The 24,394-nt window shown below is 35.8% G+C and overlaps 3 protein-coding genes across 8 annotated transcripts; 1 reads left to right on the top strand and 2 right to left on the bottom strand.

Annotated features, from left to right (window-relative positions):
• Positions 1-43: 43 nt before the first annotated feature.
• Positions 44-4,523, bottom strand: LOC140792391 (rho guanine nucleotide exchange factor 8-like). Its single transcript, XM_073143369.1, has 7 exons — positions 3,748-4,523; positions 3,541-3,657; positions 2,102-2,256; positions 1,875-1,949; positions 1,524-1,796; positions 1,024-1,344; positions 44-922 (listed from the first exon to the last, which is right to left on the bottom strand). The coding sequence occupies exons 1-7, from the start codon at positions 3,995-3,997 to the stop codon at positions 488-490; spliced, it is 1,626 nt and encodes a 541-aa protein (XP_072999470.1). The 5' UTR covers positions 3,998-4,523; the 3' UTR covers positions 44-487.
• Positions 4,524-5,336: 813 nt separating this feature from the next.
• Positions 5,337-15,955, bottom strand: LOC140792388 (transcription factor MYB3R-1). 2 transcript variants are annotated; one of them, XM_073143362.1, is made up of 12 exons: positions 15,736-15,955; positions 15,069-15,301; positions 14,806-14,860; positions 14,064-14,121; positions 12,322-12,416; positions 12,076-12,179; positions 11,092-11,220; positions 8,766-10,650; positions 7,438-7,775; positions 7,116-7,233; positions 6,043-6,276; positions 5,337-5,727 (listed from the first exon to the last, which is right to left on the bottom strand). In XM_073143362.1, exons 2-12 carry the CDS (start codon positions 15,173-15,175, stop codon positions 5,593-5,595), a joined length of 3,258 nt encoding a protein of 1,085 aa, XP_072999463.1. In that variant the 5' UTR covers positions 15,176-15,301; positions 15,736-15,955; the 3' UTR covers positions 5,337-5,592. The 2 variants fall into 2 exon arrangements, with proteins under 2 accessions (XP_072999463.1, XP_072999464.1); XM_073143363.1 differs by having other exon boundaries at positions 7,438-7,772.
• Positions 15,956-20,513: 4,558 nt separating this feature from the next.
• LOC140792389 (uncharacterized) lies at positions 20,514-24,211 on the top strand. Of its 5 annotated transcripts, none has more exons than XM_073143367.1 (5): positions 20,514-20,784; positions 20,943-21,115; positions 21,232-22,872; positions 23,144-23,285; positions 23,530-24,211. In XM_073143367.1, exons 3-5 carry the CDS (start codon positions 21,235-21,237, stop codon positions 24,159-24,161), a joined length of 2,412 nt encoding a protein of 803 aa, XP_072999468.1. In that variant the 5' UTR covers positions 20,514-20,784; positions 20,943-21,115; positions 21,232-21,234; the 3' UTR covers positions 24,162-24,211. The 5 variants fall into 5 exon arrangements, with proteins under 5 accessions (XP_072999468.1, XP_072999465.1, XP_072999466.1 ...); XM_073143364.1 differs by having other exon boundaries at positions 23,527-24,211; XM_073143365.1 differs by having other exon boundaries at positions 20,576-20,877; positions 23,527-24,211.
• Positions 24,212-24,394: the final 183 nt, after the last annotated feature.

The following is a 24,394-nucleotide window of genomic DNA, read 5'->3' as shown; positions in this document are numbered from 1 at the left end:
AGCCATTAGGTGTAATGCAATGATAAATAGATTAATGGTTGGAATCTGAGACCAATCTGATTATGTTACAGGATTGACATAAACAGAATTTTCTCGCTCTCATTCCTCTCCTGATGTGGCCGTTGTCTCAGCCATACAAAACACTCTGCATTCTGTGGTGTTATACCTTAAGACAATCACTGCTTTTAAAGAAAATAATATCACCATTTTTCCCTCGGTAAAGTCTAATTTCTTTACTCTGGGGATACATATTTTGGATCAGTGGCTACAACAGTATATAATGGAATTCAAGAGAAGAAAACAACCCAATTCTATCTCAATCAAAAGTACACTTTCCCTGTCTACAAAGAGGGGAGAGAGTGTAGAATCGCTCAAACTCAACTTTGAGATCTACTGTCTCTAAAGTGCCTCTGAACTATGTTTTAGAATCTGTGTTCTGTGTCTCCTACTTGTATCCATCTCCTTCACTTCTTATACTGTAAACTTCTTAATGACGAGATGTTGGACTTCTCCAGCCTCCCAAGTTTTCAACTTTCTCTATGTAAGAAAATCTCTTGGTAGGCACAACAATGGGAGGCTTCTTCGACATTTGACCTTCTGAGTTCACATTGCCTTCGGAGTTTCCCTTCTCCTTCTGTTGTGCTTCTGCCTCTGGATCAAAATGCCAACCCATGAAATCGGACAGTGTCATAGAAGTTGGCGCTTCGTTTAGCTTCTCCATCTCTTCCTTTGGGTCCAACTTCTTCACCGGTCCTGTGGATGTCTCTGCATCCGGCAATGAGTACCTTCTGTTTGAGTCCTTGAGGGATGGATCTTGAGTTAGGCAATCGGCATACAAGATATCCTCAATTCGCGACATCACTGTGAATGCTAAGCTTTCAAGAACACGCGAGTAGCTCTCCAATATGGACTGTCCAACATCCTGAAAAATTATAATTCAAGAACAATCAGACGATACTTAATCAATTCTTTGCATTCTTTCTTATGTAGGAAATAAGTTTCTATTGTCTTTTGGTTTCTTACTTTGTTGTATTGGATCTTGCTTATGTCAAGTGATGATTGAGGAATGCCAGGGAATCTTTGCTTGAGAAGAAGTAGGATGGTCTCTGCTCTCTCTTCAAATTGCTCCCTTTTCTCCAAGCTAACAATGGAACCCCAAGATGATTTACCATCCTTCTGGTGCATCTTCCGCTTCCAAATAATAATTGATGCCTCGATTCGGTTCTTGAGGTCGAGGACCTTGTGCTCAGTTGACAGATCCATTGTATCAAGGAATTGCTCAGGATCGAAAAGATCGACCGTTATGCTCCTATATATTGCATCTCCAAGGCTTGTTTTCCCATTCTATGATCAAAGAGAAAGCAAGCAATTTAAAACATTGAGATCATCAGAAACAAAATAGAGTGATTAGATGTCACAAGGTAAAATGTTCCCAAAAGGCTTGTTATCGATCTTATCATTTGCATTTACCAGCTAAGTGATATCAACTGAAACTCGAGAAACATAAACTCAGATATGGATACCTTTGGAAGTGAATCTATATAGACTTCAGGGACCTCCATTTCCATAAGAACCTGAGCATTTATTGCCATAGCTGCCTTGAGAACTTGGTTCACAGATTCCTTCTGAAATTGCAGCCATTTCCTTGAGACTTCAGAAAGCCCATTAGGGGGAACTTTCACAGTGGGAAGCCACCATTTGTCATCCTTCCTCTGTGCATTACCTTTCTCTGATTCATCAGCATCCTTCGATACATACCAAAATTCGTTCTGGTCTTTGAAGTTGTCAAGGTAGCCCTGCATTTCCATGGTAAGAATGTAGGAATAGACGACGCAGAATTTATGCTTTTATTAGCTAGAGATAGAATTTCTTACTAGGAGCATTGCATCAAGCTTGCGCAAGGCAGGGATGTTCATCTGGAGATCTCTGCGTTGCTGAGTTGACATTATCTGGATGAGAAAAAAATAGAGAAAATGGATGTTAAAATCGACGAGCTAATACATCTCTCCATGATACAAAATGGATAATCTTCCAAGTCCCTAGATGATTGAGATAATGAACCGCATGAAGGGAAAAAATCTAATAGGGAATCCTCCTTCACCTCCATGCTTGATCCATCATCTGATCTCTGCCTTGTAGGAACAAATTCCACAATATGATCAGTGACAGATAAAAGCCAATCAACTTCTTTCCTCCACCTTGCCTTCTTTTCATGGGGCATTGGTTCCAAGCGCCGATGTTCACCAAAAACAGAAGCTGGACAAATAAGAGAAGGAGAAAAAAAAGTAGAAACTATCAGAACTTATCTTGCATTAATGAAAAGAGGAGAACTAACGAGCTGTGAGTCATTGCCTTGTCAAGGTAGGATGTCTAATAACATTGAGGCCATATTCATGCAAGTATATGCTACATATATAACAAAAATAAAGGAGTAACTTCTCTTTTCTTGAGTCAAGAATTTCTTTCTATATGTCATCTTAATTATGCCAATGCTAATGTTATATCTTTCAACAGCCAATTTCAAGCCCGGATGAAGGAAGGGGATTGTTGGATGCAAGTATATAACCAACATAAATATATCATGGAAACTAAGAAAATGGAAGATAGTTGACTTGTCCCTAAACCTGCAACTAAATAAGAGGGTTTCTTCCGTGCAATCAAATTAATTTTTTATCAATCAATTTGATGAAGATCTAACGGTTAAGATCTTTAAGGGTATAATAGGAATGAAAGATATTACCGGTTTAGCAGGTAATTTTTTTAGATATATAATCTTGCACATTATTTTTTAACAATTATATTATCTTAATATTTTATTAAGTAAAATACATATATATCATTAACTGAGAGTAATGTATATATATTAAAATAAGGGTATTGATGTCTTTTATAATTAACTTGATGAAATTTTAATTACATTTTATATTTTTAATTATTTTTTATTATTTACATATATCTCCCATTAGTTTAAGATTGATTTAAATTAAATTTTAATAGATAGAGATAGAGAATTATATTTAAATTAAAGTTTATCTCCAAATAATCAAATTTAAATTATTTAATATTAAATGATATCTCCTATAATTAAGGCATAATTATATTTAAGAGAGAAATCTTAACGGAAAAACGTGTAGAGCGCTTCTTCCGTACTTATCAATCACTTTGATGAAGATCTAATGGTTAAGATCTTCAAGAGTATAACAAGAAAATTAGAAAGTTAAGCACACGTAATTAATCTTCTTAACTGATATACTCTTTTTCTTACGTAATGTGGTTTTGGAACCGGTACCGGGTATGAAAACTGGCTATTATAGCCGTTGGATTAAGATTATAATTTTTAAAGGTGCATTGAAGTATTTGCCACTAAATATTGATGAATTTATGAAAACTCATACATATATACATAGAGTTGATCCAAATAAAGGGACTAATTAACTGATTGTTGCGCTGCGCTATGAAATTTATTCCTAGCAAGTTACGAAAAAAAAAAACTTTTACAGATTCAGGTAATAATAGGCTTATCATGATTTTCTTGGATACCTGCAAGGTTGGTAATGGCGTTGGATAGAGCAAGCGCTGAGGAAACTCCTTTTCCACTTCCAGACATGTCTTCCCCCAACAAGAGCTTTGCAAACTTCTCCTTCATCAACTCCATGTCTAATCCACATCAAACATTACAATGATCAAGAAAACTGTAAAATAAATATTAAACCAGCTAACCAATGACATTATGACAATGTCTTCTACCTGAGGGAGGTCCATTTCTACCACCACTCAAGACTCCATCCTTGCCAAGGCGAGACCGTGGAGCCTTCTCGCCAACTTTAGCCCCATGGCTGCTACGAATCATCGTGTTCTCATCCGTCATTGAACCATTCCCACCTGCACCACCGTCAAGAACTGGGCTCTGCGACTGGCGCCCCGCGACCTCGAACATCTCGCCACCACCTTGCAATGGCTTGTCAAGGCTGTGCCCCCGCTTCACGAATCGAACCATTACACGGCTCAATACTCTGAGCTTGGACCACAGATTGCGGACGGCGCCCACGTCATATCTCCTGGTGGAGCGTGCGGACGCGGTCTTCTCGTACGGAGGAATTTGAGAGAAAGGAGAGGAACCCACAAAGGAAATGTGTCTAGGAGATAGAATAAGAGGGAAAGATGGGAGCTTGATGGGTTAAAAGATTGGATTGAAGAGACCCACCTTGTAAATGAGAGCAGGGGAAGGAGAGGGAAAGGTGGGACATCTGGTTGCAGAGGCCAAAATAAAAGGCTCAAAGAGAGGAGAGAGGGGGATAATAGTAAAATGGAAGGGAGAAGAAGCCCATCTTTGTAATAGGTCCAAGGATATGTTTGGGGTGGTTTGGTGAGTTTGTTTGTCTTCTGTTAGATTGAAGAATGGTAGAGAAAGAGGAAGAGGAGAAGAGGGAGATAGGTTTTTTGGAGGGGATGTTCTTGGTTTCCTTTTTTAAGAGATCAAACGTGGGGTGCATGTTTGAGGACAGTGTTTGGAGGAGAGAGGAGAGGTGGTGGTGGTGGAAGCTAGTAGAATAATGTATATATATAGAAGGGATGCTTCTTAATGAAGAAGGTGGGTTAGTTTTCTCTGTTTTCAAGTGGTCTGTCTGTCGTCTGAGGCTGGCAATAAGCCCGGGATACTCTCTCTCTCGCTCTCTGTCTCTCCCCACCCCCATATATATATATATGTCAAGTTGTCAAGTCTAGCTAATTACCACCTTTAATTCCAAAGAGTCAATCACCCAGACCAGATGACGAAATGAACCAAACAACATAACAATTTGAGTAAGGTCCGCTCATCATAGAGTTGATGAGTTCAAGTCTTTTGCAATTAGGATTGATATTTGATGTATTTTTTTAAGAGATATAATTTAAATTTATTGTGACTAATTTAAAAAATATTAATTTATTCATTCAATCTATACATCAAAAGATTTTTATCTAGCCTACTTACCTATAGTACCAAGTGGGAAGTAGTAACTAATTGATCAAATGCAGCTATTTCAGCGATCTCCGGCAACTTGGCAAAGACTGGACATTGATCGTTGGCAGGCCAAGATTTATATTATTTCTCCAACAAGGAGTCATAACTAGGCTATTTCCTAGTTTCAGCCACAAAATCAACTGTATCAATGAAAGAGGAAAGAAAAAAAAAATGTTCGTCGAATTAAAAGTCAACTCAAAACTCGTAGCGTAAAATATAGGTCGTTCACATGCCTCCACAGATTAAACCACCAATTGAAGACTGCAAAAGTCCATATAGAGACAAAATTACAGTTTCAAGATGAAAAATAGATTGAATAACAACGCCAATGGAATGAAGTCGGCAAAACCTCCAAAAACTAAGTCTGAGCAATTTAGATATATCATATTCCAATAGAAGAGCACAGGATTACAAATTGAAATAATTAAATGGCAATCTTGATCAGATCCCGACTAAGCTGTCTTTTAACTGGAAAAGGCCGGGGTGATACAAGATAAATATGCCAAAAGGAAAAGGAAAAGCAAAATAAAGCAAGGCACATGTACATTCTCATGAGGATTATGAATTTGACTTCTTTGCTTCCCTGCAAGCTACCGGCAATTCTTCATAAGATAGGAGGTTGGGCTGGAGAAGCTTACTGATGCCCCTACATTACTTACTTTCTTTACTTCAGTTCTTCTGGCAGGAGTTGCACATCCACTGAAATCAAGAACTCGCGCCTCTGCCTGCAAAGTTATTAGGATTACGATCAGAGAACAACAATGGCACTTGTATTTTCGATTAAGAGGAAATTTTCAGATACAGAACTTGTTTCCAAGTAGCAAGTCTGAAGAAAGAAGAGAATTCGGTAGACAATGTATTGAATATATTAAAAGGTTTTGAGAAGAAACTATTTGTGGTAGAAATGAAAAAGGGCATCATCTGTCTGCTATATGACGCACTGGCAGATTGTGACATGGTTGAAAATTGCAACCTTTGGCAGGCCAACGGCCCATATAGGAAATAAGCAAAACTAAGAGTACAAATTGCAGATATATTACCATGAGTTTAGGTGGCATGTGGTGAGCTTCAACTACCCCTGACTGAAAATTTTCTTTCGCGAAATTTTCTTTGTCAGAGTTTCTTTCGTTAGGGGTGACTCCAGGCCTAGGGCTTCCACTTGCCAATACCTCATGGGCCTCGGCCACAACGGCAGCAGTTTGCTCGCTGAACTGCCTCATCAGTCCAATTGCATCATATGTTCTTTCTCCTGGGCTCATGAAATATCCTACATCCTGGGAAAAGCAGAAAGCAAAATTATCTCTTTTATACTAAAAACAAACCAAGAAAAGGACCAAAAGATCCTTAATAAACATCTTTAAATCTAACATCCGAGTAAATAAAATGAAGATAAAAGAAACACTAAACTGTCACTTAAGTATGAGATGAAAAGGTGCAAATTTCACTGCTAAGGTCTAATGTTGATGTTCCCATCTATGTAATGTGCCTCCAATCTCCGGAGTAATGCTATGTATATCTGTGTCATATATAAAGTATTATAAACATGTAAACTTCTGATTAAAATAGTTGGAAATTTGTAGAAAGAAAAAGAAAAAAAGGAGCAAAGGATATTGGGAGTTACTCTTCATTATGGAAAATTAGTCCTTGTCAGGTATCACGACGTCATTATTGAACTATAGAAATATCTACATTCTGTTATCATTAGATAAAAAATGTTAATCTGACCAGAAGGTATGCTTATATCTGTGCAAAAGGGCTCTAAGAAGATGAAGCACATACTCAAACCAAAATAACTGAGACTGAATAAAGTTATAAACAACTCATTTATAGAAAGACAAGGAAGAAAAAAAGGAGCAAAGGATCTTGGAGTTAACTCTTCATTATGGAAAAGTATTCATTGTCAGGTATCATGACGCCATTATTGAACTATAGAAATATCTACATTCTGTTATCACTAGATAAAATATGTTAATCTGACCAGAAGGTACGCCGTATATCTGTGCAAGAGGGCTCTAAGAAGATGAAGCACATACTCAAACCAAAATAACTAAGACTGAATAAACAACTCATGTATAATATTACTAAAATAAGAGTATAACAGAACACTGCCTACCTGGTATGTTAAATCTGTGTCGATTCTATTTCCTGAAAGAAGAGAATTCATAAACCAAGGTGATTTCCATGCTGAAGGAGATTCTATACCTCGTTTGACACCAGGAGTCTCAGCAAATCTGACACAAAAAGTATATCAGAAATAGAAATGACGCAAAGTACACCACTTATTCTGCCACACTTAAATAAGTAGATCAGTTGAAAAGAAAATAATAAAAAGAAAATAGTCAGAAATTTAGAATACAGCAAAAATCAGCAAGCTGGTAAACAAGTTCAAATATTGATCGGCATGTTAAACTAAAGTTTGTATGTACTAAACTTACATGTTCATGTTTTCAAGATATACATCGACCGATGAGCCACACTTCTCAGTTATGACCTCTGTATGAATTGATCTGGCACATTTTTCCGAAGTACCTGGTAATGAAGACTGCTCCTCACATTTACCAACATTAGGAGACAGGGATGCAGTATGGTTAGATAAAGATTCAGGCTTGGAAGCCATAAGACTTTCCTCTGGCATGCTTTTCAAGCTTCCAAAAGTCTGATCTTTCAAAGACTTTGCACCACCATTTGATTGCTCATTTGCAGCACATCCATCACGTTCAGCAGAAAACAACCGGTCATTGATGTTACGTTCAGAAAGAATCCTAACAGGCTGCTGCATAATGACCACATGGGAAACAAAAACCATCAGAAAAGTGAAGGTTGCACCACATGGGAAACAAAAACCATCAGAAAAGTGAAGGTTGCAAAAGGTCAAAAGAAGTGATTTCCAGTTGAGATGTTTCTCCTATTGAACACTCTTCCAGTGGGAAACCATAAGACATTTCCAGGTTCAAGAGTTTGAGTTGACATTTTTGCAGACCAGAGACAAAATATAGTATATAAAAAATATATTGGTAAAGTACATTAAGCTATTAAGCAAATTAATACAGATTGAAGAGGAGGTGAATTTTATATCCCTGCTGAAATCTCAGAAATAGATAAAAATAAGAAGTAAATGACAGTAAGAGCAGAGAAAATTACTAGAATGAACTCAAAATATGTCAAAGGATATGAATAAAAACTGCCATTTCGATTGAAGGGCATCCAACTTTATTATAGTAAAGAAGTATTAACTAGCCAAGAACAATCATACAATGAGGGTTAAAAATATTGTCAGAATAACGTAATAGATATTATAATGCTGGAAATATAAGGATTCCACCTTGTTCAAAACACAGGATGAAAATTGTCAAATTCTTTGACATGACAATAGCTACCGTCAGTCTTATATGGCATATAAGAGTACTGTAGCAAAGAATAAATCATGAAGGAGCATAACTAATGCAAATTTCATAATTGAATTAAATCTAGTAAGAATCTCGTTTTTCAGTCACATATTTATCATGTAGTTAAACTATAGCAAAAAAAGGCATATTCTTTCACAAAACAGAAAACAATAACATTTGTCTCGCTTTACAGAAAGCTAGAATCTGGCCAGGTTTGTAGAAGATTGAGCAAATTCTAATTGGTCAGATAACATACTTTGCTGCTGGTTTACCATTTGCAGTTAATGTTACAATTAGGAAATATTTTGGCATTCGAGGATGTATACTTAGCATGTAATTACTATAATTAGAGAGATAAATAGTCAGAAAGAACTTACTGCCATTTCTGCAGCAGTAGCATCAACTTTGGTTGCTGATATTAAAGCAGTTGAATATTGCTCTGTTATTGTTTTCTGACTGCCATGGGATTGTTTCTCAGATATATTAGTTAGCTCTTTTACAGATCCAGCTGCATGGCCCAAATTGTCCTTTTGTACGGCAGAATATTCAATTTTCTTTGTATGATCACCTGAAGAAGGAACAGGTCTCCCAGTAGAGCATGGAGATCCAGAAACAATTGTTTTATCTTTCATGGTATCCATATGACAGATTTCAACCCTGCTTATAGAAGATATGCCAGATAAGCCACGATCCATGTCCATCCAAGATTTCTTGTCAGTTCTATCGTGCAATGGTGACAACAGTTCGCGCTGCCTTTTCTTCATAATTGATGGCGTACATAAGAAGCTTTTAGCAGCACTCTTAAGTAGAGCATCAGGACTCTCATCAGGAGATGGAGAATCCCACAGGCCATAAGAAGTAGAGCAGTTTGTGGATGACATCATTAATTGACGAATCCCAAGAGGACTATATGCCTGCTGAAGATCACCAGAAGATGCAAGATCACAGCTGACAAATGGGATGTCTAAGCTCGGAAAGCGAGGAGGCTCATAGAACAAAGCTCCAACATCCAGCTGTTCCTTGGTCACCATAGTTTGATTTTCTTTTGATGGTGTAACTTTTCCAGCATTAGTTGGAGATCCACAATCCATCATCTCCATGTATGTCTGCTTTGCAACTTCACTTTCCTGAACCTGGTCTGGAGGCACACTAATCTTAGACCTCGCGCCGTCAGCAGGAGATGTGACAGGTCGAGTGGAATAAGCAAAGCCATCATACGAGCACGTAATTACCTCTGAATCCTGAGGCCCAATAGATATGCTACTTCCCTCAATGTTATTACTATTACACAGCAACTTCATATCATTTGGACAAACAAGAGAAGGTGGTACTACAGTCATCAGACTTTGACAATATGAGATGTCTAGAATGCTAGATGAACTGACAGGGTATAGTGGATATGAATATGAAGCGAAATTTTTATAAGCATCAGGAGAATATATATCACTCTGGCAATTTAGGCCCAAGAGCCGATCAACGTTGGGTATTTCTGGTGCATCCATAAGACCTCGTAATGATATATCTTGCCACATGTCTGTTTTAGAATTGTTGTCACTTTCAATGTCAGCTTCAGTCAATGGAAGTATTTTGTGTTTCTCATATCCAGAAACACTCTCTCCCACAGAAGCAGGCATGTTCATTGGACTTGACAACAAAGTAGATCTGATTTTCTGATTTTCATCACAGAGGGTGTGGCATTCCAGGGTTTCTGCTAACTCTGGGGAATTGCGAGTTTCCTCTGGTAAAGAATTATCAGGAAGTTCATCTGAAGCAATTTCGACATCCACTCCTTGAGATACTTCAACCTCCATCTTAATGTTTTGGTCCAGATCAATGTCAGAAGCTGAACCTTGATGCTGTATCTCAGGCAAGGTACGCGCGATTCCCTCAATGAAAGAGCAATACTCCTTAGCGTACATTGAAAAACAAGAATCTTGTTCCTCTTTCTTGTTGGCATCGTGCCTTGGTTGTAAATCATCACAGCCCAGAGTTGTGCTAACCAATTCACAGTCAGATTGAGAGCAAGCGACCAAGGCTGACGAGGCTTGGCTACAACACTCTGACAAATCTTCAACTTCTTGCCTGTCTTTAAAACCATTATCTTCACTAGTTTGTTGAGTCACTGCAGACAAGTAAGTATCATGGGAAGGATTTCCTATATGAGACAAGCCATGGAACTGTTCCAGTAAGCCTGATGCCAAGTATGAATCCAGTTTCTTCTTCACAGAGCTGTTCCAGTGATTCTTAATTGCATTGTCTGTCCTGATGTTGTAGAGCAGAATAGTATTTCAACAATCATGCACACAGCATTAAGAATAGAAGCTTAATTAACTCGTAATAGACCAAATGAAATAACGGCAGGTATCACCAAAGTACAAAATGCAAGGAGCTAAATCACGAAAAGAATAGAGAGATGTGCCAGTGGATATTGATAACAGTAGATATAGATATTAGAAAAATTACAGATAAAAAAGGATGGGGCATATAGAGCCAATATCTCAAGCAGATACAGGCATATAAACACATAGACAAACTGTTCATAAATGATAAATCATCATTAGAACAAGATAAACTAGCTTTTATTATTAGAGATGCATGTGAAAAAGATCAGGAAAATTTTCAGAGGTAAGAGATTTTTTGTAATGGTAAACAAGAAACATATTTCACTTCCTAAGCAGCAGTCATTACATAAAAATCTCTTACCTTCCTGGTAAGAATTTTGTCAGCTCGGCCCACTTATTTCCATAAATTTGATGAGCATGAATCAGTGCTATCTCCTCTTCTTGAGTCCATGCCTCCTTGTTTATGGCAGGGTTAAGATGATTATGCCACCTACGATTTGTTTCTTTACCATTAGTAAATGTTATTGCAATCAATATCAGAAGGATGAAGCTAGAAGATGAGAGAGCATTGGTAACAAGATGTAAAAGATTTCTTCATACCTAGAAGACAATAAAATAATGTAGAAATGAAAAAAAAAATAACAAAGCGCTTTCAGTGAAAAAAATTCAAAATTCTCAAACTTAAAACAGTATTAGTGAGTGACCTAAACAGTAGTACATATTTTGTTAATTTACCACCACAATACTATAAGTTGGAGCCAAACGTCACTGAACAAAAAGCAATACTTGAACATTAAAATTGAAGTAGGCAGACGAAAAAGCTACAGAATACACCATTTCTGTGGGAGGGATAATGAATATAATTTAACGAGCCAATTTTGCATCAGATGCATACAAAGGAAGGAAAGAAGAACTACTCGGTAGAAAAATAAGAAGCTTCCATGGCTTATGATACATTCTATGAGAATATATCATGGTCCTATCTCCATATCATATGGCACAATGAAACTGCATTCTAAAATCAAAGGATTCTCTAAATGATTCAAGAGATAAACACCATAACTTTTGAGCCATTTGTTATGAATGCCATCATAGAACAATTTATATTGAGTTTCAAGCAAATTTTGATGAAAAAACCCCGATTATTTCCTTATACTACTTATATCCGTTAGCTACCTTATCAAATGAAAAAAAAAAAGCTGGTCTATTTAATTATTTAAGAATCATTTAACATGTAATAATCAACTGATGATCTCGTCAAGAAAAAAAAGAAGCAAACAACCAAGGTAATACTCGTCAAAATTAAAAGGAAGAAGAAATAACAAGGAATTAACTAATGGCATACCTCTCTCGGCACTGCTTTCCAATCCGACCAGGTAATGCTTGCGCAATGGTTGACCACTTCTTTGGCCCATATTTATTTACCATTTGAATGATTATGTCATCTTCCTACAATTGACTAGATTTAGAAAAAATTGAAATGGAAAGCACTATCTAACAAAAAGTTAGAACTCAGGATGCAAGGCAAATGTAAATGCAAAAATAAGTGGCATAATAATGTTGTAGGCCCCATAGAATCTAGATGACTTACTTCTTTCGACCATGGTCCCTTCACAAGCTCAGGATTTAGAACCTTCTGCCACCTGTGCAGGCACTGCACATCGGTCCTGTCGGGAAAACATTCAGCTGAAAAGAAAAAAGTTCCAACAAACAAGAAAACAATTAGCAAGCTTCATAATGTGGAAACAGAAAATAACTCATGACTACATTGGCAAGCAAGCTTAGGACGCATTACAACAATGATGGTGTTGGTGGTGGTGATAGTGATAATAATGATAATGTTCTAATAACAAAGTATTGCTGGTCTATCTTAGAATGCTATTTCTCTTCTTAAAATATCACAACTTTTGCCCGATTGCTATTGCATTGAATGTATCATAACTAAATTTGAAAATTATGTAGGCTTAAAATCATGGATCCCAAAATCAGCTAATCCCGAGTCGGATTGGCCAATCCGGAATGGGATCAATCATAACTGATCCCAATCAGACCGATTTTGGTCCAATTTCAGCCAGTATCAGCTAGTATAAGCCGGTTTTGGCCAAACTCGGCCGTATCGGTCAATCTGTCTCGGACGTATCAATTGAAAACAACAATATTGGCTGAAATTAATTTTTTTTAAGATTCAGGTCGAATCTAAAATGTATCTAACCTAGAAGACATTAATAATTAATGTCATCAACTGCTTTCTTTTTCAAATTTTCAATTTTTACTCTCTATCTCTCACACACACTCTCCTCTCACTCTTACACTTCGTCAAGTTCATTTGGCGGCCATTTTGGTGAGCCCCTTTGGCTAGTCCACAATCTCCTCTCACTTTTACACTCCACCAAGTTTATTTGGCGGCCGTTCCGGTGAGCCCCTCTGGCTAGTCCGCACTTTGGTGAACTCGAATAAATTTTTTTCTCATTTTCTTTCCTTCTTTCTTACCTATTTTTTAACTTTTCTTTTCTTACTGCTATAGAACAACACTGAAGAGAGATCTCTCTCTTTATATTGTATATAATAATAATTTGCAAGTATAAAATTTGTCTAATTCAAGTCGAAATTCATTATAGCTTTAAGTGAGTTTTTTTTTAGTTTTTAAAGTTCATATGTGACTAATTTTTATTTCTTATTTTTCTGTTATTTTATGTAATTAAAAATAGTCCGATTTAATATGGCGGTCGATACAACCAATACATATCGTTTTTTCTAACGACCGATCCCGATCTCGATATCGAGTTTCGAAACCTTAGTTAAAGTTCATATAGAGATCTCATCTAGCTTATTAATAACAACTGAAAATTTAACTTTAAGAATGAAAATGTTCTGCAATATATATATTATAATAGTTTAAGTAACCTTCATTTATGAAAATGATAGACTTTCTTTGTTGAATGTCATGTACCTAGTCATCTCCTGTGTATAAGTGAGTATACCTTTTCCAAGTAACTTGAAAATGATATCTTTTGCATCATATATTTGTATTTATTGTTGCCTAGGTAGCTAGGTTAGTTGCATTTTGGATATATCCATTTGCTTGTACAAGTAACCAGATAGATGAGAAAATTGAGTTTTAGTGCTTTATATCATAAAGGGTTGAGGGCAAAATACATAGAAAGTTTTTGAAACTAATTAATCCAATGCAGTTTCTAATTCCATGATATGAAATAGTAAAAAGACGTCCAGATTACAACAAAAGTATTAAGATTTCGAGGGAGAAAGTTCACAATAATAGTGTTAATGAGGACGTCATTCTAGTTTCTGTAAGTTGTATCAATGAATATGTACCTATCTTTTTCCAATTTTTCCCTTTAAAGCGTTGAACGGCCCTGCATAATATAGAATCCTGTAGCAAAACAAACATACTCTATAAAAATATAGAGGAAAAAAATCATCTAAAATTGCACGAAACATACATATTAGCAAAAAGTTCACATCAAACTCAAATTTTAAAGTATCTTTCAATGTCGCAAAAGATACCCATCTAGGCTTCTTGCATGCTGTATACAACCACTACAAATTCTTTGAAAAGGGAACCATTGAAACAAGCAAAAGAAATACTTGAAAGAGAAATATCATGCTATAGTATCTTCAGTTTAGTCAAGTAAAGATCATCTGACATTATAAATACCGATAATATAAGCCTCAAGAGACAATGAATTGATCTAAATTTACAACACAATGAGCTTAAAGCACTATAGTAAGTACTGTTGTGACACCATATACTAAAATTGCATTACCTCTAGTTTCTCCATGTTGGTTACCAATCCTACATGAAGTACTACAAAACAAGGTTACATAACATACTGGTAACTTAAGTATATAGTATAACCATAATAGATGTTCCTACGATCATATGCACAAAGATTTTCCCATCATAATAAATGTTCCTATAAGTAGATTCCGTGAAATCTCACTGATAGCACATCCTAATTTATTGAAATGATAAATACAATGATTCTATAGATTGTGTAGTAAAAGGAGTATAAGTGTAGGACTATATTCAGACTTGTAAGAATCTGGATGTTACCTCTTCAGCAGTCCATTGCCCTTTAGTTGACCGACGTGCTGGACCAGTGGTCCTCCTACAAAAACATATACAGACGTATAAAGATTGACCTATTATTGGGCTCCTCTTGCTTGAACACAGTGACAAGATCTATTCATCAAAAGATTACTTGCTCAAGTATAAAGTAGATAAAACAAGAACTCTAATAGCTAGAAATATATCCCTCCTTCAGCATCGATCAACAACAATTGCAACCCCCGCTGAGAGCTCAAGGAAAGGATTACCCATGAAATAGACGTTGTCTCTGATGCTCATCTCCACTCCCTTCATGAGCAGCTGTAGAAGTAGTAGCTTCACCTCTCCTGGAACCCCGCCCCTTATCACTTGCCATTGTGAGTGAAGACTGACGTCCAAATCCCCACTCGACAGCAGAGTTCCACGGAGAAGGGTTCCCAAACCATCATCAAGCGCCCAAGAGGGCTCCCAAGGACTCCGCCAATAAAGAGAAAATCATAGACTGGGGGAGAAAAATAGAGAAGATTAATTTTAGCCCACAACAAGAACCAGCTTCCAAAATGATCGGAAAAAAAATCCATTTCTTGCAACCAATGCACAACTAAAAGATTAAAAGTGCTGAGCTAACGGACAAGATCTAAAATTTCACACCGAAACCCTACCAAAAACACTCATTACGAACACAAATTTGCCAAATTTCTTACAAACATCGAACTAAACCCACCAACAAAACCAGATCTTCAAACAAATCACTTGCTAAGAAGAACTAACCAAACCAACCAAGAATCGACCGAAAGAACACTAATCCCAAATCAAACCAACATTTAACGCTCAATTCGACCGAGATCTCCGAAAAAATGATGTCTGAATAGAAACCCTAACTTGAAACAGCCCCGAAGGATTCGAAACGGTAACAAGAGAAACAGAATCCCGAACCTCACTGTTCCAATGAAACAGATGCAATCGCGCGGCGACACTCTCGATCGATCAATAGCGAATCTGAGATTTCCGTGAGCTATCCCTTCAAATCTAGAAAGAGAGAAAGAAAGAGAGAAAGAAAGAGAGAGAGAGAGAGAGAGAGAGAGAGAGAGAGAGAGAGGTCTGAAGACTGAGAGAGATGGGAGAAGAGGAGCGTATATTATATTCGTCTCTTTCCTCATCTCTTTTCTTTTTCGAACTAAAAAGGGGCGGTTTCAAACCCTACCCCTCAGGTCCCGAGTGACCCGTGCGAGGATCGACGGAGGAGGAACCGCATCTGGGTCTGCGACTAGATCTGCGCCGTCCGTTACGAGGGCATTTTCGTCCACAAGCTTTCCGCTTCAGCATTTTGAATCCCAACGGCTGCCCACCGGACGTTGCCGGTAAAAAGTGGGTCGGGTCACCGGCTGTGTCTAGAGGTTGGTGGTGTCTCCTCGTGGGTAATTAATGTGAATCATTGACCTTCCAATTGAATGGAAATTTTGATTTTGATTTTGATTTTGATTTTGATTTTAATTTTAATTGGGCCTTTACGGTTATTACACTTGAGGTTTTATTCGGTCAAAAGTATACGAACACCAATGCTTTCTTTAAAAATTGATGATTTTTGTTAAGAGAGAAGTGATAATCTTATGGCATCCAATTACATTGTTATTATGGAAATGATGTACAAAATACTCATACAATATGAGCTCTTTTATCGGCTGAGTAGAAAATATAAACCCAAATTTATAATTACCCTTCGAGGTTAATATTACGAATGCTTATCAGTAAGAGACACACGTAATATGATTTCCTATGCGATCAATGTTTATAACTATAATTATAACCTAATAAATACGTACCATTTTTTTTTTCATAAATTACACTTCTATTGTTAAATCATCAATAGTTTAAAAACTAAAATTATTATAGAATAATAATTTTAACCTAACACTATTCTATAATCCCTGATAAGGAAAGCCGTGAAAGGAACTTTTATTTCTCCTTAATTTCTCATTTTCTTTTTTCTCACCTTCCTCTTCTTTTCTCTCTTCTTCTTTCTCTGTTAGCTTTTGCTTTCTTTTCCTATTTGTTGTAGTCGACACTAATCTTGCCACAGAGGTCATTGCCTCCTCTCTGCTACCATCACTCTCTCCCCTTTGTTATTGTTCGAGTCTAAGTTGTTGTCGGGTCATCAGTGGTCTACACCGGGAAGGGGAGGGGGGGTTGCTTCTTCACTAATTTGGATCCATGGCTATCATTATGAAATTACTGGAAGATAGATCTCTAATGCCAGTGTAGCAGCCTGGGTAGAGTTTTTTATTTTATTTATGTGTCCTTTGGGCTTGATACAATATATTTATCTTGCTGTGATATTAGTTTGCAATAAGTAATAATGCTTGTTCAAGCTATCTCCTTTATTTTCTTGGCTCATAAACATCTGATTTTAATGCATGATATATCAACCTATAAAACTATTTCTTAAAAAAAAAATTAAAGAAAGGGATTTTTCATATAATAAGAAGGTATTTTTCTTTGAACGAGAGGATAAGGATTGGGTGAGGAGTTTGCATTACATTAGGTTCACAGCTCGGACGATCCAATTTACTTGGGAAAAGGACAAAGAAATGGGAAGAAATACAAACTCATAATAAAGAAGAAAACAATGTTCTATAATTGTGTGGGGGCCTTGTTACGTTTTGTTTCTTAATGTTGGTGATAATTTTTCTTTAGACGGGTAATAGTTCGCTTGATGGTGAAAATGGAGTAGGTTATTTCTTGATTATTTGGTATTAATCATGTTTTTATATGGAAAAAGAGATCGAATGGTTATATTTGTAGCATTTGAAAATAGAAGAGAAATGATGTCGCATATTATTATTTATCAAAAATAATGTTACCATGGCAAATTAACAACTGGGTATAGGTTATTAATTTCAAATTATTTAACAAAAAGAATCTTTGTTATTATTTTTTTTTTTCATAATTTAAGAGTTTATTGTTAGCTAGACAATTGTGTTCATCGGCAAAGGTCGGTAAATGATTGAGATTCGGTGTGAGTTATATTAAGTTTATTTGTACTTATGTAATTAATAAATTATATTTTAAAATATAATTTATATTTATATAATTTGTCTAGATTTTATGTACGAATATATACATAAGTTATGAGATATTTGATAAAGAATATTGAAATAGAATATTAATTTTGAAGTCAAAATATTTGAAACGATTTTAGAATCGTTATTAAAGTGCTTAAATCATGTTACGATGGTTGAAGAAGTATGAAATTTTATATAAAAACATATGAACAGTCACTCTATATTCAACCGTTCAGTCTGTCGTTTGAACAGAGCATTCGAACGCACTCTGAGCCCATTTAAGCACACCATACAACCGTCCACACTGTGTTTGCACATGTAAAAAGCTTGTTTTGACCGTTCGAATATACCATATAGATGTTAACACATATAGATGTTCATATTTAGTGTTAGTTAATCTCATACTATTTAGTTTAGGAGCACGATAAGACATGAGTCAAATATTAATCATATATATCTGACTGCTCCAATCACACTAATTTAAATTTTACAACATTTTCGTATTCTCTTTCAAGTGTGATCGAGACTGTGGAACGAGCGATAGCAACCATTCGACAATTCTATCATGATCCACGTACACCAAAATTGTGCTCAAGAGGTATGACTCCAACCAACTATGGATTAAATGGTTAGAGTTAAAAGATTGTATCTTTCTATATACCGGCTTTTGCAATTTAATTGCAATTAAATTTCAATTCCACGGGATGGAATTTGTTAGTAATAAATCACTCGCCCTCCCCCTTGCCGACGATGGGATTCAATCTCGTTGCCAGGTGTTCGTTGTGATGTACAAATACTACAGTCGACTACTAGTCTTTGAAAGCGATCGCTAATAAAAAGGTTCAAATGACGACGACGTGCTATTTATTTTATATGATGAGCTGACTAGATAAATTATTACAAGTTAATTATATTCTAAGCCATTGATGTATTAATTTCCCTTGTGGGGACGCTAAGCCATATAAATATATTACTTCTCGGGTTAAATATATGTTTACTTTTTGCACTTTAGACAAAAAGTAATTTTATTTTATATCACTGTGTCTTTTTAAAATTTTGACTAAATTGTGATTATAACTATAATATCGTTTACTTTAGTAATAAGATCGATCGTAGAATATGTATTCCTCTTTATTATTCTCTAAATAAAGTATTTATTTTAGAAATAACTATTATTATACTCACTTGTATTATAGAATAAATATTTAATAATTTTGATGTGATATAAAGTGAAGTAAAATATAGAAAATTTATTATAAATAATTTTTGATTTGATATAAAATAGATTAATAGGATATATAATTTTGATAAATAATATTTGTATTCTAAAATGAACTTATTATTACGATGCTTAACTGTTATCTAAAATAAAGATTTATATTTTAGAATAATTTTTTTTTCTTGAAGTGAAAAAGTAAGTGTCAAATAATCTTTGTCCATAAAAAAGTATGAACTATGTTAAACTTTGAGCAAAAAAATATAATTGTTAAGTAATATATTATTTTACTTTTTTTATAGTTAGCTCTAAATTTACTTCATCCATCAATAGTTTTATTTGTCTTAAATTACCATTTTATAATTATATCCAAAGTAAAACCATTATTATTTTAATCATATTTATCCATACTATATGTCAAATTTAAAAAAATACTTATTAGAGACAAAGTTGTAGAGGGATTGTACAAGATTTTGATTAAAATATAAATAAATAAATAAATATATATATATATATATATATATATATATAATCTCAAATCTAATTAGTATTTAATGAATATATTCAAATTAGACCAATAGTGTGGTTGGTTAAATATGTTGAAAAGAAAATAAGACTATAAGAGGGTAAATTAGTATAAATAAGATTATAAAGGAATAAAATGAAGTTATGCCTAACACTAACACTTAACACTTAACACTTAACACTTAGGTAAAACATAATTTCCTAAAATGAATTGAATCCTAATTTCTTTTTGTCCTTTCACATGCATGGTACTCGCAACCAATACGAGAGTATGAGACTCGCGCACAAGCTGTGCTGTCCTGTCCGACATGGGAGCCTTGTGATCTTAGAAAAGCATCTTCTCCTTTCTAAGTTTCTTTTAGCCGTCTCCATCCATTCCCAATCTAAAGAACAAGTTATAAATATTTTCGTAGTTAGTCTTTGAATCCTACCGCCATTAATGGAACCTCTCTACATGACTACATAGCCATAGATGATAGATGTGACAGACTATCTGGGTCCACATTCAAGACTAGATCTAACCTAAGGTATATACAAATATATGTCAAATGAATTTAGGCAAACTAAGCCCAACCACTGTTACAAGTTGTGGTCGAGGTCTTACCTCTTAAAATAAAATTTTAAAAAAAAATTGGGTTAGAGTTGGTTAAGTTGTTCAATTTAAATTATTGAAAATATTTTATTTATTTATTTATTTATTTTGAGAAAGAGAGAATTTTAATTTTAATTTTATATTTCTAGTCATCTACAAATAGGAGTTAGTTTTACTGTCTAGTCTATAGCTTTTGGGCAGTTGAAATTTAAAATCACATCAATCCCTATAGACAATAGAAAAATAGAGAATATTGCTTGTATCATTGACTGAGCCATTTCAGAGCTATATAGTCTTTCATTGACTAAGGCAGTGAGGTGGGCCAAGGTGAAGTACCCAGCTGTAAGATAAATCTCGATTCTTGTTATCTAACCCGAGGATGGTCTAATGGAGATGTTGCTTTCCAGTGTAGTCTTTTGTTGCATGGATTCAGTTGGGAGGATCACATCGACATACTGACAGGCCTACAAAAAATTTAATCCAAGTAAATGAGTTCACAGTGGAAAGCACCAACCAGGAAGCTGCCCCCTGGCCTCTTCAATTCTCCTCTTCAATGACTAAAGTAGCATGGCAAATCCATGCACCACAAGGTTAGCAACTCTTTCCTCTCATAGATCTGAAACCATTCTATGTCAACCATGTAGGTGGATGCAGCAATGCCAAGTTTTCCTGCAGATTTATAGGTATTTATATATATATATATATATATTTTTTGTTCCTATTACATCTTCTCTTGTTGTTTTGGTAGATGCCCAGTTGCCAGTTGGATTTTAGACATGTTAAATCAAAGAAGCAAAGGGAATTTGCAAAATTTGCTCTTCACCTCCTTGTTCTGCTCTAAAGCTGAGTCCCATATCAGTAGGACTTTGCAAGGAAGAAGGCTTTGAAGATGATATAGTACTAGGGGGTTGTGAGGATCATGTAAGTTTCTTCTCTGGGAGCAATTAATCTTCTATTTTGGGCTTAGGGATTTGGGGTTTTGGATTTGGTATCTGGCCATGTCACAATGGATTTTTCTTGTTATCTTTCATTTGCAGAATATGCAGCAAGACAGCTTCAGATCAGTTGTTCACAGATCCTTGTCAAAGATTCTTCCCACCAGAGGGAAAGATGAGAAGGAAACAGCCCAATGTGGGACAAATAGAAGGAACAAAACATCCCCTGCTATTTCAAGAAGCTATAAAAACCCAAATCAGACTACTATTAAGGGCAAGGAAGAAGAGACTGCCATGGCATTCAGAGACAACAATGACTTGCAGCTCTTAGAGGTCTCTATGGGTGCCCACAACCTGACTCAAATGATCAATTCGTGGTCAAAGGCGCCCAATCTTGATGGATTATCTAAACATTTTGCTGAAGATCTTTTAAGAGGGGCTATGGATCTTCAGGAGTCACTGGTCATGCTCGAGAAGTTTCAAGCCGCCTCGAGGAGCCAGTCGGGCATGAGTAAGAAGGGGAAACAAGAATTCAGGGAAGGGATAGCAAGAAAAGGGATAGAAGAAGTTTTTCATGAAGTGTCAAGAGGTAAAAGATTTGTAGCCAATGGTCACAAGAATAGAGTTCAAAAGCAGTATGTTTTAGTCGATGAGCCCTCGAGAAACTCGGTTGAGGAGATGAAGAAACTGATAAAAGAAAGCCTCAATAGGCAAAACCTTTTGTCTCTGTCTTCCGATGATGAGAAGGCTTCAAGCCTCTCATTAAGGTACACCACAAGTAATTGTTCAGAGGCTAAGTCCTGTGGAGCATCTACTCGTATCTCGGATCAAGTTAAGAAGACCAAGGTGCCAAATCTCATTGCAAAACTTATGGGGCTCAATGAAGTTTCTGGGGATTCTCATAATGTTAGAAAAGAAGAAAAGCTGAGGAGCGTAAGTTCACCGAGGGCCATTTTCGATATTGAGATGCCTAAAACAAGGAAGCTACAACTAATAGAGGAGAATTCAGATCCAAATAAAAAGTCACTGCAGGATATCATTGATACAATGCATTATAAAGGGCTTTTGAAAAATAGTCTAGCTGAGGATCACAGAATCCAGCCTTATTTTTTGGAAAATTCAGAACTTGAACACAGTGGCAGGAAATATAGGAATGATGACCAAGCACCGCCAATTGTTATCATGAAGCCTACTCATTCACCTTATTTCGAGAGGGAAGAGATCCACGAGGATTGTCTTTCAGATAAGATATTACTGAAGGAAGAGGTCCCATCAGAGAAATTGGTCCCAAACGAGAAGGCTATTGATCATGTTCATTTGGTGGTTAGAAGAACAGAAAGAAATGAAGTGAAAAGCATAGAAAAAACTATAGTAGAGTCACCTGAAGATGTTAAAGCTCCGGCTTCTGCAACCCGTAAGCAGAAGTTGAAAGAGACAATTAAGTCAAGCAGAAGACTGACAGAGGAACGTAAACGGCGACCTGTAATTAGAAAGAAACCCGAAGAGAAGAAAGATATGAAACAAACAAGGATGTCAACATCTTACACCAAGGTTAACATTGTAACAAAGCCTGATAGGAAGCTTCTTGCAGCAAATAAAATTTCTTCTGCATCTAGTGTGTTGCCAAATGGAAATCATAAATGTCCTCAGAAAATTGAGTCACAGAATTTCACTGCTTCCACCAAAGAGAAGAAGACAGCAGTAGCTAGGAAAGTCAGAAACTCTATAATCATCAAAAAAGTTGTAAGTCTTCCACCCATCTAGCTTTAACTCCTAGCTGAACTGGTTTCTTCTCCAACTTTTTGGTTTGTCAGATAGTGAAATATTTAAGAAGCAATAAGGAGGATTCTTAATAATCTACTATGCAAAATATAAAAACATTCCCATATATTAGTTTCCTTGATAGTCTGATTTCACTTGCTATGCAATAGTTCATTACATGAGTTGACTAATCTTTTATATGTTCAAATTTCTAGTATACTTTTAAATTGAAATTGAATAACATTTTGTGTAGACCGATGATAAAAGTTGCAAGGAAAATGGAAAAGAACTCAATCCTCAAGATCAAAACGGTGGACCTTCGACAGAAAATATCACTTACTCGTGTGACAACTACTGTAAAATGGCAGAGCAGGATGCTGATACTTGCATTAAAGGTGAAAAATTTAGCAATTTCATGAGATTTATCTGGTCTAGTCATAAGTCGTGTGTAGGCTTTCACATATTCTTATAACTTCTGCATTTTCACAAATCTTAATGTCTTTTATGTGTAGTGCATCTAATTTTACTTTCTAATATAGATTTTATATTTGACCTTAGTACAAGCTGAGATGACAGCTGACTTAATGTGATCAACTCAACTATTAGGAGTACTTAATGAAACAATTCATTTTATAGCAGATGACATAAGTGGGAGAGCTTTTTGTGAAGTTAATGCTAGCCAACTTGGAAGAATGCATTCATCAGGAGATGAAGCCATCCAACTCTCCATGAACAAAGTGCATATAGCAGAAGCATCTGCAATAGATGATGAGATGACGTTGTTGCTTTTGAGCAACCAATCCTTCATTGATCGTGTGCAGGAATTTTTGGGTCTTCACTCTTGCAAACTGATATATCCCCAAATTAAAAGAGATTTCAGAATAAAGGATTTGAAACTCTACTTGGACAATGCAGAAGAACAAATGACACGAAAATGCCAGCAGAAGAATTTCTTTTATCCGCCATTTCTGTCGCAAACATGGGGCCGAACAATTTACTTCTCCCTGGAAGATTTGCTGAATAATATCAGTAACGGGATAAAGAGACTAACTAGCTACAGTAAGCTCAATGAAGATGGCCTTTCTAAAGATAATCTCTATATAAAGTTGGAGAGGGATCTCAAATGCTCAGATGTGGCGATTAATAGTATTTGGGACATTGGCTGGTTGAATTGGATTTGCATGGAAGAAGCTGACGAAGTTGTAAGCGAAGTTGGTGAGCATATTTTATCTTTGCTCATTGAGGAAGCTTCTATCAATCTGTTCTATTAGAAACTTGTATCTGTGTTCCATATTTATAAATTATCTAGTAAGGTTTACCACATGACTTATAAAAAAATCTTTCACTAGAGGAAAAATAAACATTGCTTCCTGCGATAAAATCATAGAACAAACTAATCGACACAGGTTTCAGTATGTTTGCAATTCTGTACAAATTTACAGGGGTTCTTTAGCTCAAAGCAAAAATAATCCAATGTTTTATAAGCAAGCATGCTTATAATGAA

This window comes from Typha latifolia, chromosome 7 (genome assembly GCF_019914945.1).
Source record: "Typha latifolia isolate L0001 chromosome 7, TyphaL0001v2, whole genome shotgun sequence".
NCBI lineage: Eukaryota > Viridiplantae > Streptophyta > Magnoliopsida > Poales > Typhaceae > Typha > Typha latifolia.
Note: the sequence above shows the minus strand (reverse complement) of the source record. Positions and strands in the feature narration are given on the sequence as shown.